The following is a 14261-nucleotide window of genomic DNA, read 5'->3' as shown; positions in this document are numbered from 1 at the left end:
TGAAATTGGAAAAAATCGGTTCAGATTTGGATATAGCTCCCATGTATATGTTCGTCCGATTGGCAGTAATAATGCAATAAAATGGTCATTTGTTAACCGATTCTCTTGAAATTTGGTAGGTATTTTCTCTTGACTCTCGACATTCATGGTGGATTTCATGGAAATCGGTTCAGATTTAGATATAGCTGTCATATATGTATATCGCCCGCTTTTTACTTCTAGGGTCATTGCAATCGCAAATTTTGTGTAATTTGCAATAATGTTGTCATTTGTGGACTATAGATATTGCAGTTTGAACATATTTGCTCGAAATGTGATACGGATTGTTTAACAACCCATCTGAAAACATCCGGCTGCTGTTTTGACATTTGCAATATTGAGTAACATTTGTCTTTGAGTGCATGACTGTATGACTGTCATTTGGTAATTAATGCACACTTATTACCTCAAATAGAATACAGTCCATAAAGACATATGGTCCTCATATAAACTAATTCTCCGATTTGTGTTCTTGTGCTTTTAGAAGTCTCATTTATTTGTCGATTTGCTTTCTTCGCGGATTTGCTCAAGTTTTGAGCTGTCCAAGGATCGGCCACACGTAGTGCCTTTTTTTTAAGAAAGCAATGCTCTTTTATTGCAAATTTGTCCACTGACATTTAGGTTCTTCAATGAGACTTTTCGGTTCACGTTTCTTTCACGAACGCAGAGATTAAAAAGGTTCAAACGAATCATAAAATATCGAAGATTATAGCATTTTTTTTTATTTTTTATTACAAAATTATTATAATTACATTTGTCTTTATTTTGATAATTCTTATAGTGTAGTCTTTTTGCGGTTTGTTTAATAAATAACATTTAATTGCATACCGTTATACAGTCTTTCGTTACTCTCACACAAAAAATGCTGCTACTTATGAACTAAAAAACGACCAAAACAGGATTGCACTCGATATTGAATTGTGGTGACTGTGGGCATGCCGACCATCACCAAACACCAAAAATCAACTCACAATCGCATTTCAATCAGAAAATTATAAAATTATGCTAGTCTAAAGTTTTACAAGGCTTTTAAAATCTAAATTCTACAATTTGTATGTTGGAGAGGGGGGATTCGTCGAAAGTAATGGGGTAACTCTTAAAAAAATAAATAAACCAAAGAGAAAGAGAAGAATACTTTTTGTTGTTCATGACGATCAATGTGATGGACTTAGAACTCACGATCACGCATAATTAAACTTAGAGGAGTTTTAGGCGCCAGCAGAAATTCAAACTCCGTTTCCAACGGCTTTGTGAAGGTGATGTCGAATGCGAGCAGTAGCTATAAATTAGACAAAAAATGAAAAAAAAAAACAAAGTAGACGGGGATTTGATGAGAATAGATTTGATTGGTAATCAAAAACAGTGCCAGTATAAATTAATGCGACAGACCTTTGCTAGCAGCAACACAATTTCCATCTCCACAAACCGTTTACCCGGACATGTTCTTTTGCCAATACCAAAAGGTACCACAATGGTTGAACTTTCAATGTTTACACTGAAATTGCCATCTTTGTCTATCCACCGTTCGGGGTGAAATGTTTTGGCTTCGGGAAAATTTTGGTCCTTGTGACAGGCAATCATGTTCTGGCAGAGAACCACAGTCTGTAAAGCAAAAAAAAAATTCAAATAATAACTAATATTTGTTATGGGCAAATTTCACGTTCATATTTTTAACACCCATTATAAGGTGTATAAAATGTTATCAATACTTGTGCAACATATAAAAGTATATAGCTTAAATTGTTAGGAACATTTCAAGCTTTAATTAAAAGTAAGAAAAAATTAAAAAAAAAATCAATTTTTTTGACAGTGTGAAAACAAGGCAAAATTTTGATATTATAAAATTAAACTTTTCATATGTCGTTAACGAAACATGATGGCAAGGTCATGCCCAATTGTTTTTTAGATATTGCCAAGCTCTTTCGTTTGAATTCTAAATCATGGAAATAAATCGATTCAGTAGATCAAAACTTATAGCCCCTGTATCAGAGATATTGATATAGTAGCCTTTACAAATGGCTAAAATTTTTGTATTGTTAAGATCAATAGATAAAAAGTTGTGGACTTATTATACCCTCCACCATATGATGGGGGGTATACTAATTTCGTCATTCTGATTGTAACTACTCGAAATATTCGTCTGAGACCCCATAAAGTATATATATTCTTGATCGTCGTGAAATTTTATGTCGATCTAGCCATGTCCGTCCGTCTGTCCGTCCGTCCGTCTGTCGAAAGCACGCTAACTTCCGAAGGAGTAAAGCTTGCCGCTTGAAATTTTGCACAAATACTTCTTATTAGTGTAGGTCGGTTGGTATTGTAAATGGGCCATATCGGTCCATGTTTTGATATAGCTGCCATATAAACCGATCTTGGGTCTTGACTTCTTGAGCCTCTAGAGGGCGCAATTCTTATCCGATTGGAATGAAATTTTGCACGACGTGTTTTGCTATGATATCCAACAACTGTGCTAAGTATGGTTCAAATCGATCCATAACCTGATATAGCTGCCATATAAACCGATCTTGGGTCTTGAATTCTTGAGCCTCTAGAGTGCGCAATTCTTATCCGATTGGAATGAAATTTTGCACGACGTGTTTTGTTATGATATCCAATAACTGCGCCAAGTATGGTTCAAATCGGTTCATAACCTGATATAGCTGCCATATAAACCGATCTTGGGTCTTGACTTCTTGAGCCTCTAGAGTGCGCAATTCTTATCCGATTGGAATGAAATTTTGCACGACGTGTTTTGTTATTATATCCAACAACTGTGCCAAGTATGGTTTAAATCGGTTCATAACCTGATATAGCTGCCATATAAACCGATCTGGGGTCTTGACTTCTTGAGCCGCTAGAGTGCGCAATTCTTATCCGATTGGGATGAAATTTTGCACGACGTGTTTTGTTATGATATCCAACAACTGTGCCAAGTATGGTTCAAATCGGTCCATAACCTTATATAGCTGTCATATAAACAGATCTGGGGACTTGACTTCTTGAGCTTCTAGAGGGCTCAATTTCTATCCGATTTGGCTGAAATTTCGCAAGACGTTTTTTATTGTTACTTTCAACAACTATGTCAAATATAGTACAAGTCGGTTCATAACCTGATATAGCTGTCATATAAACCGATCTGGGATCTTGACTTCTTGAGCCTCTAGAGGTCGCAATTATTATCCGATTTGCCTGAAATTTTGTACGACAGATTCTCTCATGACCATTAACATACGTGTTTATTATGGTCTGAATTGGTCTATAGCCCGATACAGCTCCCATATAAATCGATCTCTCTATTTTATTCTTGAGCCCACAAAGGGGCTCATTCGAAATTATTCGAATTGGCTGACATTTTACACAGGTCTCCAACATATGATTTAATTTTAATAGCAGAGCAACCCTTTTCTTATATCCTTTTTTGCCTAAGAAGAGATGCCGGGAAAAGAACTCGACAAATGCGATCCATGGTGGAGGGTATATAAGATTTGGCCCGGCCGAACTTAGCACGCTTTTACTTGTTTTAAATTTTTTCGTCGTTCGGACTACTGTGCGACGGAAATCAGATCAATTTTATGCGATCAATACCAATAATCGAGGTGTAATAAATGAAATGACGAAATTTGTATATCCCCATTCGATGTTGGAGGATATAAAAATGGGCTTAATTCGATTTTACAGGATTTTGGATGCAAACCACCATTCCGCGGTGAAAGGCATAAATATGTTTGAATCGTTATAGTTGCATATTAAGCCTTTTATTATTATTAGAGATGGGCAATGTGTAAATACCCAAAAAGTATTTACCCGGTAAATTGGGTATTTACCCATTTATATCCAAAAGCTGGGTATTTATATTTTGCAATATCTTGGTATAAAAACATTTTCTAATCAATTGATGATTTCATATTCCTTGCATATAAATCTGATCTTCTGATCTTATAAAATCGGTTATTAGTTATATATAGCCGCTATATAGACCGATCTCCAGACTTTAAGTCTGGAGGCAATAAATTGGTTATTTTCCTTCCGAACTCGGTGAAATTTCGATTTCGGATAAAAAATGCTCCTTTTATAGGCTCAATACTCTATATTGGTAGATCGGTTTATATGGCAGCTATATCTAAATATGGTCCGATTTGGACAATATTCAACAAAATTTCATCCAAATCGGATGAAAAATGCTCATTTTATGGGATCAATACTTTAAATGCGAAGATCGGTTTCAACAAAATTTCATCCAAATCGGATGAAACATCCTCATTTATATATAAGAATGTTGATTATTTCCTCATCGTTCAATATCGGCTTTCCGAATGATATCATTCTAAATTCCCGAAGTATAGGACAGATGCCCAGAAAATGTTGCATTGTTTCAATTTCATGCATGTTACACAATTTACATTATTTATTTAAGACATCGGGATCAAAACTGTTACACCCTAGAGGGATAATTCCACTGCGCGCTTTAAATATCCACACGATTTCCGCTTGAGAGTACTTTCTGTTTAGGTAAAGATGGGATCTGCTTGGGTTTAAATATCTATATATCCGCCAGCTCTGGCTGAATTGTTTTCTATACAGTCTTTCTTCATGCAATCGTTCTTTCATACCACTTAATAAATCATTGCAGAAAGTGTTCCAATTGCCTTGTGAAGACATCGTTTGTGGCCATTGAACGTGTAGGCTTCGAGATAAGTCTTTTAATTCTGTTACCCAAAATATATTTTTTTGGTATATAATCTCCGATAGTTGATTTGGGAGCCTGTTTTGTGTATAGTAATACAAAATTCGCCCCAAATAGTTTAAATGTTTTCCCAGCGTGTATATTTGTGAGTCTTCTACTTCCGCTTCCAGCATTAGTACATAATTTGGTGTAAAACTTGGTACCCTAAGTATTCGCTTCAGAAAATATCTTTGGAGTGCATTAATCTCTTCGAAGTGTGAAAAACCCCAAATTTCGGCAGCATATGTTTGTATAGATCTACAAACGGCTAAAAATAATTTCCATTTAGAATTCATATCTATATCTGCTCTTCCAATGAATTGGTTCCATGTGGCATTAATAGCGTTTTTTGCTTCATTGTTTCTGGTTTGTACATGTTTGTTGAACTTCATTTTCGGAGTAAAGACTACCCCTAGATATTTAAACTCGTTGGAGATCTTAATTTCTCTGCCGTTGTACATCCACCTTTCGTATTTGCTTAATTTTCCTCCATTTCTAAAGACCATAATTTCGGATTTAGCTAGGTTTACTTCCAAACTCCACATTTTGCAGTATATTTCCAGATTATCTATCATTTTCTGTAGTACTTTTATGTCATCTGCTAGGAAAACGATATCATCTGCATACAAGAGAAGTCGGATGTTAATATTTTTCACAAACAAACCACCTTCGATGAACTCGTGCAGGTCATTTACATAGAGGGCAAATAATAACGGCGATAAAAGACATCCTTGTTTTACGCCTTTGGTTGTTTCGAAGTATTCAGACAGCTCCCTGCCGTTCCATACTGCTGACTGCGTGTTGCTGTATATTTTCTCTATTATTGAGACCATTTTATATGATACACCCATTCTAAATAATTTATATATAAGGGCTTGCCTTGATATATTGTCAAAAGCTGCCTTGAAATCGATAAAAAAACAATATACTTTTTTCCTCTCTGCCAATTTCAAGTGGACGATCGAGGCCAGATTGTATATATTATCAACCGTTGAATAATTTTTCCGGAATCCAGCTTGGTATTCTGTAAGAATTTGATAGTTTTCAACCCAATTATATAGTCTTTCATTTATAAGACCCATAAATAACTTCGCCACACAATTCATAAATGAAATGCCCCTGTAGTTTGACGGCTCGTTTAGATCACCTTTCTTATGAATTGGGTGAATAATAGTTTTTGTGAATACAGGATCAATTTCCCCACTCGAATAAATGGTATTGTATATTCTTAACAGCAGACTATTAAACTCTTCGGTGCCGTTTATGAAGAACTCATATGGTATCCTATCCTCGCCGGGTGCCTTATTTCTTGTAACTTTCACTAGCATTTTCTGCAGTTCCGACATCGTAAAGTGCCTATCGAGATCCATATCATTTTTATAAGGGGGAGCATAGTGAATAAGAGTGGTCTCTTGAGATTTATTTAATAAGTTGTCATAGTAGGATTTAAAGGCATCTGGGGTAATATTTGAGCCCACGAGGTTACATTGGTTACGAATTTCTTTCGCCATTTTCCACCATTCTTTGGAGTTTTTGATGTTATTTAATTTGTTGGCTATTGTATTGTAATACACGGATTTATTGGTACTGCATACAGTTTTGTACTCTTTTTGTGCGACTATATATCGTCTCTTGTCTTCCAAATTCCTTGTTGTCCTGTACACCTTTAAGAGCTTAAAACTTTTCATTCTTGCATTATTACAGTTTTTGTTGTACCATTTATTTTTCGGCTCAAAAGGCTTTTTGTGATTAATCAATTTTGAAGCGGATTTCACTATTATTTGGTTAATATCGTTGAGGTTGATGTGATTTACACCAGCGATATTACGTATACTTTCATTTATCTTTCTTTGATAATTATCCTTTTCTTCATCTTTCCATATCAATTTTGGCAATAGAGACATCTTTTCCCCCGTTCGTGAAGTGGGTTCAATATTTATTTTCGTCAGGATAGGGAAATGATCTGACCATACTTTATCTTCCACTCTGAACTCTTCAATCTTTCCCAAAACTTCCTTAGATACCGCGCATATGTCGTTTACTGACTCACCCAATGTCGTAATGTATGTCAATTTTCCATCTTCATCACCCTTCGTTATTCCATTCAAAATAAGCATGTTATAATTATCACATAGTTGTATAAATTTAACACCTTTTTGATTTACAGTTTTATCTCTTGATTTTCTGCAATCATATCCTGAGCAAAAGCTACTTTTATATATTTCTCCGATATTCTGGTTTGTTTCTCCGATTCGGACATTAAAATCACCTATGAGTATAGGGTTTTGTATTTCTATGTCTTGAAAATACTTTGCAGTTTTTCAAAGTCATTGTCCCAATTGGCAGGTCTTAAGTATTGAGGTATTACGCTGTAAGTATTTTCCATTGTGTACAATTTTAAAAGCGGGGTTTCCCCTATATCAATAACTTCATACGAAATACCAGTATCGTGTAGATGTTTGCTTATACCGATCAAACAGCCTCCAATTGCTCTGCCGTATCTATGAATGCGTATCGCATGCTAAAAAAATAAATCAAACCCGCTGAAATATGATTTTCAGCGGGTTTGATTGTATTGTTTGATATATTGAAAAAAAGTTGGGTACAAATACTTATTTTCTAGGCCATTAATGTTGTACGATAAAATCGAAATATTATACGGTTTAATCGCTTGTGTATTATTTATTAGTTTTTTGGATACGAATCATCATTAAGTTGATAATAATTTAAACAAATAGTTTTTATATCCTCCCCATATAATTTGACAAGTTCTTTTTCTCCATCAGCGTTGCCAGATACAAGTTTGTGATCGGAATTCCATTTAAACCAACGGTCTTTTATTTTTAGCTTGTCTTCTCTTACAACAACTTTATGCTGTTTGCTAACCGCTAAAATTTGTTTTCGAAGAATAAGAAAAGTCTTTTTGTGCTGTTGCTTGTTTGGTATCATATACGTTCAATAGAGATATCAGAGCCCGACAATTTTTTTGTATTTCGAAATATCTGTTGTAGAGCATCTTCGTTCTCAAGTTCGGCTATAACTGCCATTTTTCCGTTACGGTCAAAAACTTTGCGGACATTTTTCGTACTTGCCGTTACGTTTAATTTTTCTGTGAACAGTTTTTGCACCTCTTCTTTTGGATTTTTTGCACTTGGTAGGCCTTTAATAAATAACTTACTTGACCTGATTTGATTTTCTAGCCAAGTAATATCCTTTTTATACTGACTATTTTCTATTTCACTTTACTTAGCTCTTCTTTCAAACTCTGATTCTCTGACTTCAGTGCATTTATATCAGTGCTGATAGCAATTATCTCGCATTTTATGTCTTCTATGTCTGCTTTCGTAGGTAGCGATTTGAGCTTTTCGTCTAAATTGGAGTTAATAGTTTCTTTTATAAGTTTTATGAGTTCAGTTGGCTCCATGTTTGATGTTGATGACTTTGGTTTTTCTGGCGATGATATTTCGTTGTGTTTCCTCTTGGGTGTTTGAAAATTATCTTGCATATTTCTGAACCCTGCCAATGAATGGTAATGCTGTCGATCGCAGTAGATTAGATATCGATAACTTTTGCTTTGTTGTTATCGGTAGATTACCATCACTAAACTTGGTTGGATAAGGTCAGCTGATATGCTTATTTGTTGTGTCGGTGTTTGTCTACTCGTTGTTTTGTATTTTGAGTGACAATATTTATGAAAATTTTGTTGATAAAAGAAAACAAATTATCGGCTCACCACGAACTTTACAAGAGGTTCTTCCTTATGAATCCGGTGACGAGTTTGAAGGGGTGTGTTTTGAAGTGCGAAACAAAGGGAATCTCGGCTTGTTTACCTTATTTTTTTGCCGTTTGAAAGGAGCCTACTTTTACACGTCCGTCCTCTGATGATGTTCAATAGTATCTTTATAGGCAGCTATATCCAAATATCGTTTTATAGGCAGCTATATCCAAATATAGTCCGATCTGAATCACACCTCACGGAAATGGGTAGGAGTCTACCAGAACTAGTAGTGCTAAATTTCATCGAAATAGGATAAAAATAACTAAATTATTGCCTCCAGACTTTAAGTCTAGAGATCGGTCTATATAGCGGCTATATATAACTAAAATCCGATTTTATGAGATCAGAAGATCAGAATATGAAATCATCAAAAATTGATTAGAAAATGTTTTTATACCAAGATATTTGAAAAATTATAAATACCCAAATAAATATTCAAAAAAGGTATTTATTAGATATTTACCCAATAAATACCAAAGCGTTGAGTATTTACCCGGTAGAAACCCATCTCCAATTATTATTACTGCCTAAAAGTATGCAAACATTTTTGACGCCATTAACTTATCTGTAGAGCGATTCTCTAGATTGACGAAAAATTCGGTTGAAATCACGATTAGGTCATTCTGTAATCAAAGGTTACCACTAATGCTGGTGATATTTAAAATTTGAATTTTTAAAATGTTCAAACATTGTCGGTTGGACTTGACGACTATTTTTGTTGTTGTTGTTAACTTACCGATAATTTTCGGTAGCTACCGAAAGTTCATACAGACAAATTTCGGTTAACTTTGAATATAGAATAGCACTTACCGACAAATATCGTTAATTCTGTCGGTAAGAAGAGAATCTCACTACGGGTGGCCCTTTCGTTATTGTTTTAAAATACACATGAGCACTGGCTCACAAAAGTTAGTATGCACCCATGTAACCAAATGTCTTTATGAATAAACATCTAGTAGTTAATTGAAACAGCTAAATTAAATATTTTTACGATAAAAGTAAAAGCAGTTTTCCTTATGAACTACCAAAATTAATTTTTATAACAAAATTTTTATTCGATATGCTTAAAAGCTGATCTTCACTTCTGTTCTGCTTATTAACGTACCCATTGAGTCAAAAATGAGCTTCGTCCATAAAATAGAAGAATCGCGTGATGTACTTTTTTAAGAATGCACGCATTTAGATAATAAAATTCAATAATTTGCAAGCTTTGTTCATTTGTAAGACGATTCATGGATTATTATACACCAATCTGAAGATGTTTGACAGTGAAACAAAACACGAAACGTGGGTGTGCTTTTTGAACCAGTGTTGCCAAAAAGTTGTTTATTCATAAAGACACTTTTTATTTACATGGGTGCATACTAACTTTTGTGAGCCAGTGTATATGCAAGTTTGTTTTATTTGTTTCAGGTGGTTAAGAGGGATACGAAAAGTGTAAAACAAGTACAATTTCACTTACTTCAACCGTTCCGAACTTAAGATACCCATTATTATGGACATATTTAAATTCTATTTTATAATTACTTCCTGGTTGGAATCAGCCATTTCCATCTGTGAATCCATTTTCTTTAACTCAGGTCCACGGTTGTGATGAGGAAGTGGACAAAATTGACCTTTTTTGCGCCAAGTTGCAGTCAATGAAAACACACCTACCGAAAATCGGGAGAGGGTTCTATGCTAGTGATGGGCATAGAAGCACGATTGAAAAGACTAAATTGTGTTTATATGCGGGCCGTTAAACTCGTCCGATAAAAAATTATAATTATAAGTAGTTTTTTCCAATTAGCGAAAGGCATTCTCTCATTATTTTTATACCCTCCACCATAGGATGGGGCGTATACTAATTTCGTCATTCTGTTTGTAACTACTCGAAATATTCGATTGAGACTCCATAAAGTATATATATTCTTGATCGTCGCGATATTTTATGTCGATCTAGCCATGTCCGTCCGTCCGTCTGTCTGTCGAACGCACGCTAACTTCCGAAGGAATAAAGCTAGCCGCTTGAAATTTTGCACAAATACTTCTTATTAGTGTAGGTCGGTTGGTATTGTAAATGGGCCACATCGGTCCATGTTTTGATATAGCTGCCATATAAACCTATCTTGGGTCTTGGCTTCTTGGGTCTCTAGAGTGCGCAATTCTTATCCGATTGAGATAAAATTTTGCACGACGTATTCTGTTATGATATCCAACAACTGTGCCAAGTATGGTTCAAATCGGTCCATAACCATATATAGCTGCCATATAAACCGATTTTGGGTCTTGACTTCTTGAGCCTCTAGAGTGCGCAATTTTTATCCGATTGGAATGAAATTTTGCACGTGGTATTTTGTTATGATATCCAACAACTGTGCCAAGTATGGTTTAAATCGGTTCATAACCTGATATAGCTGTCCTATAAACAGATCTGAGGACTTGACTTCTTGAGCTTCTAGAGGGCGCAATTCCTATCCGATTTGGCTGAAATTAAGACGTATTTTATTCTTACTTTCAACAACTGTGTTAAATAAGGTTCAAATCGGTTCATAACCTGATATAGCTGCCATATAAACCGATCTGGGATCTTGACTTCTTGAGTGTTTATTATGGTCTGAATCGGTCTATAACCCGATACAGCTCCCATATAAATCGATCTCTCTATTTAACTTCTTGAGCCCCCAAAGGGTGCCATTCATATTCGAAATGGCTGACATTTTACTCGGGTCTCCAACATATAATTTAATTGTGGTCGAAACCGGACCATATCTTGATATCGCTCTAATAGTAGAGCAAATCATTTCTTATATCCTTTGTTTGCCTAAGAAGAGATGCCGGGAAAAGAACTCGTCAAATGCGATCCATGGTGGAGGGTATGTAAGATTCGGCCCGGCCGAACTTAGCACGCTTTTATTTGTTTTCCTTTTAATTCCAATACACGAAATACTGAATATTTTGACGATAGATTAACGATACACCGTGCAAACATGATGTTCAAAGTTGGATGTACTTTCTAAGGAAGCTTGTTGAGGTTTTTGGGCCATAGAATGATCTGTACTCGTATTGCGACAGAGATGCAGCGTACAATTTGACTTAGAAACTCATTTGGTTCAGCTATGCCCGTCTTTTCTTTACGCGCCGTTTGTCCGTGTGTCCTTTTTTTTAAATCAAGATGAACGTTGCATTTGTTGTAAAATCAACACAAAGTACACATATATTTCACGGACATGTACGCTCATTGGGAATATATAAAACTCAAAAACACTGTTAACCAAGTGTTTGGAGGTCATCTATCTCAGAAAAAAACCTGTAAGGGACATGTCAGCCCGCCTAGACAAATAACACTGCTCAACAAACTCAAAAACGTTTGCTGTTTCCACTGTTTTTTATACCCTCCACCATAGAATCGGGGTATACCAATTTCGTCATTCTGTTTGTAACACCTCGAAATATGAGACCCCACAAAGTATATATTCTTGATCGTCATGTCATTTTAAGTCGATCTAGCCATGTCCGTCCGTCTGTCCGTCTGTCTGTCGAAAGCACGCTAAACTTCGAAGGAGTAAAGCTAGCCGCTTGAAATTTCGCACATATACTTTTTATTAGTGTAGGTCGGTTGGTAATGTAAATAGGCCAAATCGGTCCATGTTTTGATATAGCTGCCATATAAACCGATTTGGGGTCTTGACTTCTTGAGCCTCTAGAGGATTTGGCTGAAATTTTGCATGAGGTGTTTTGTTATGACTTCAAATATCTGTGCTAAGTATGGCGTAAATTTGTATAGAACCTGATATAGCTGCCATATAAACCGATCTGGAATCCGATCTCTTTCTTTCTTATCCGATTGAGCCTCTTTCTTATCCAATTTGGCTGAAATTTTGTACATCTGTTTCTCCCATGACCTTCAACATACGTGTCTAATATTGTCTGAATCAATCAATAGCTTGATACAACACCCATATAAACCTATCTCCCGATTTTGCTTTTAATCGGCTTTTTGAGTGTAATCGGCTTTTGTGTGCTCTAAATACTAAGGAGTAACCTCGAAAAAGAAAATCTAAGTTGGGAATTCCGAGCTATTTTACAAATCCCTAATTATTTTCCACACCATGCCCCTAAGTTGGATGCCACTGTGGTGCAGAGGTTATCATTTCCGCCTATGACGCCGAACGCCTGGGTTCAAATCCCACATGGTAACATTTGGCAGGTACTATGCCACTGCGGCACGCCGTTCGGACTATGGAAAGGAGGCCCCTTATCGTTGAGCTTAAACTTGATTCGGACTGCACTCATTGATATGTGAGAATTTTGCCCCTGGAACGTTCATGGGCAAAATTTTTTATTTTGCCCCTAAGTTGGTTCGTGTCTGGTATTGTTTCCCCACCTAAGTGCCGGTGTCTATTAGCCGCGAAAGCCGGGCAAGATATAGGAAATGCTCAAACGTCATCATCTTGCCCCACATATGCTATCACTTGCCGCACCGATTTGCTTAAGTGAGCTGGTAGTCTATGTATCCTGTTACAATACCGAAAGCTATACTGGTCTCCTTCTAACTTCCTTTCAGTAATAGCCTAGTCTTCTCACGATCCGGATCTCCCTACCGACCGTTCGCATCGTCCTACCGACCGTTCGCTGGTCCTCAGTGTTACATGCACGTTCATCACCCACGCCCTAAACTCGGATTGCGTCGACACGAAAGTCTTCGGGTTAACCAAGTTTATTGACGGCAGTCCTTCGGCATGCACTACCAAATCGTCTGCTCTTTCATTTTCCCTTACTCCCCTGCAGCCCGGCACCCAATTGTGCATAGTGCCATCCTCATAGAAGGCGTTAATCTTCTTCTAACACTCCAAGACTGTTCGTGATCTTACCGTCCTGGTTGTTATTGCCCTGATGGCCAGTTTACTGTCGTAAGTTTTCGTGTCACGCGTGAATCACGGGTGAGTCACATGGTTCGTGAGTGAAATCCAAATTCAATCAAGCGATGGCGCGTGGTCGTGATTGAATTAAAATTGTTCGCGCGTGTGCGTGAGTAATGGAAATAAGCTCACAACACCAATCACGACTTAGGAATAAATCACGACTTATGAGACACTGACGAGAAAATCACGACTAAGTTTAAAAAATAACGTAAAACTAAATTTTTTTAATGCTCTCAAATCGTACGGTTTACGAATCTTTCTACAGATGGATAAAAACGAAAAGACCAAATAACTGGTTATGTAGGGCTGATACAAGTTATATATTAATACTTGCTAGATCGGATCCGCTCCGCTGCGCCTTCCTTTACTTTATATGGAACAAAATTTTCCTTGGAATATTTATTTTCGACAATTAAAGAGCTTTTAGTGAAATACCATGCTACGAAAATAGTATATCGCTTGGCAAACAGTTTAACCATAGAAGTTCCCTCATATGAATCCCATATGATCTTTATTGGTATACGAATTTAAGTTTGGATGTAAGGTGTACTACATTCTTAAAAAACTTTATTTCAGCCCGATATTCTCATGATGTCTGATTAAGGAGTGTTTTCGGGGGTGAGGCGGTCCCCCAGACACTGTGCCCTGAAAAAATATCAGCATCGTGCTCTTCTCTCAAATACCATTTATTTAAATTGCCATTGGTTTTGAGGAGGAGTTTACAGGATGAGATGACCCCCAAACACACGGTCCCAAAATTGGTTATCAAATTCGTTTTCTCAAAAACCTTTCATTTGAGCCACATATTGGAATGGTC

At 36.4% G+C, this 14261-nt stretch overlaps 1 protein-coding gene across 3 annotated transcripts in view; it reads right to left on the bottom strand.

Annotated features, from left to right (window-relative positions):
• Positions 1-215: 215 nt before the first annotated feature.
• The window catches only part of LOC106094533 (ecdysone 20-monooxygenase), a 90809-nt gene continuing 76763 nt past the window's right edge, over positions 216-14261 (bottom strand). For 2 of the 3 annotated variants that reach the window (XM_059370778.1, XM_059370813.1), the window contains exons 7-9: positions 1429-1641; positions 1219-1318; positions 216-1134 (exon numbers count right to left, since the gene is read on the bottom strand). In XM_059370778.1, the coding sequence (XP_059226761.1) occupies positions 1076-1134; positions 1219-1318; positions 1429-1641 (372 nt within the window). In that variant the 3' untranslated portion in view covers positions 216-1075. Of the gene's footprint in view, positions 1319-1428; positions 1642-14261 lie in introns of all 3 variants that reach the window. The other variant, XM_059370861.1, reaches the window with a different exon arrangement.

This window comes from Stomoxys calcitrans, chromosome 1 (assembly GCF_963082655.1).
Source record: "Stomoxys calcitrans chromosome 1, idStoCalc2.1, whole genome shotgun sequence".
Lineage (NCBI taxonomy): Eukaryota > Metazoa > Arthropoda > Insecta > Diptera > Muscidae > Stomoxys > Stomoxys calcitrans.
The sequence above is the reverse complement of the archived record's forward strand: the minus strand, read 5'-3'. Positions and strand labels throughout refer to the sequence as shown.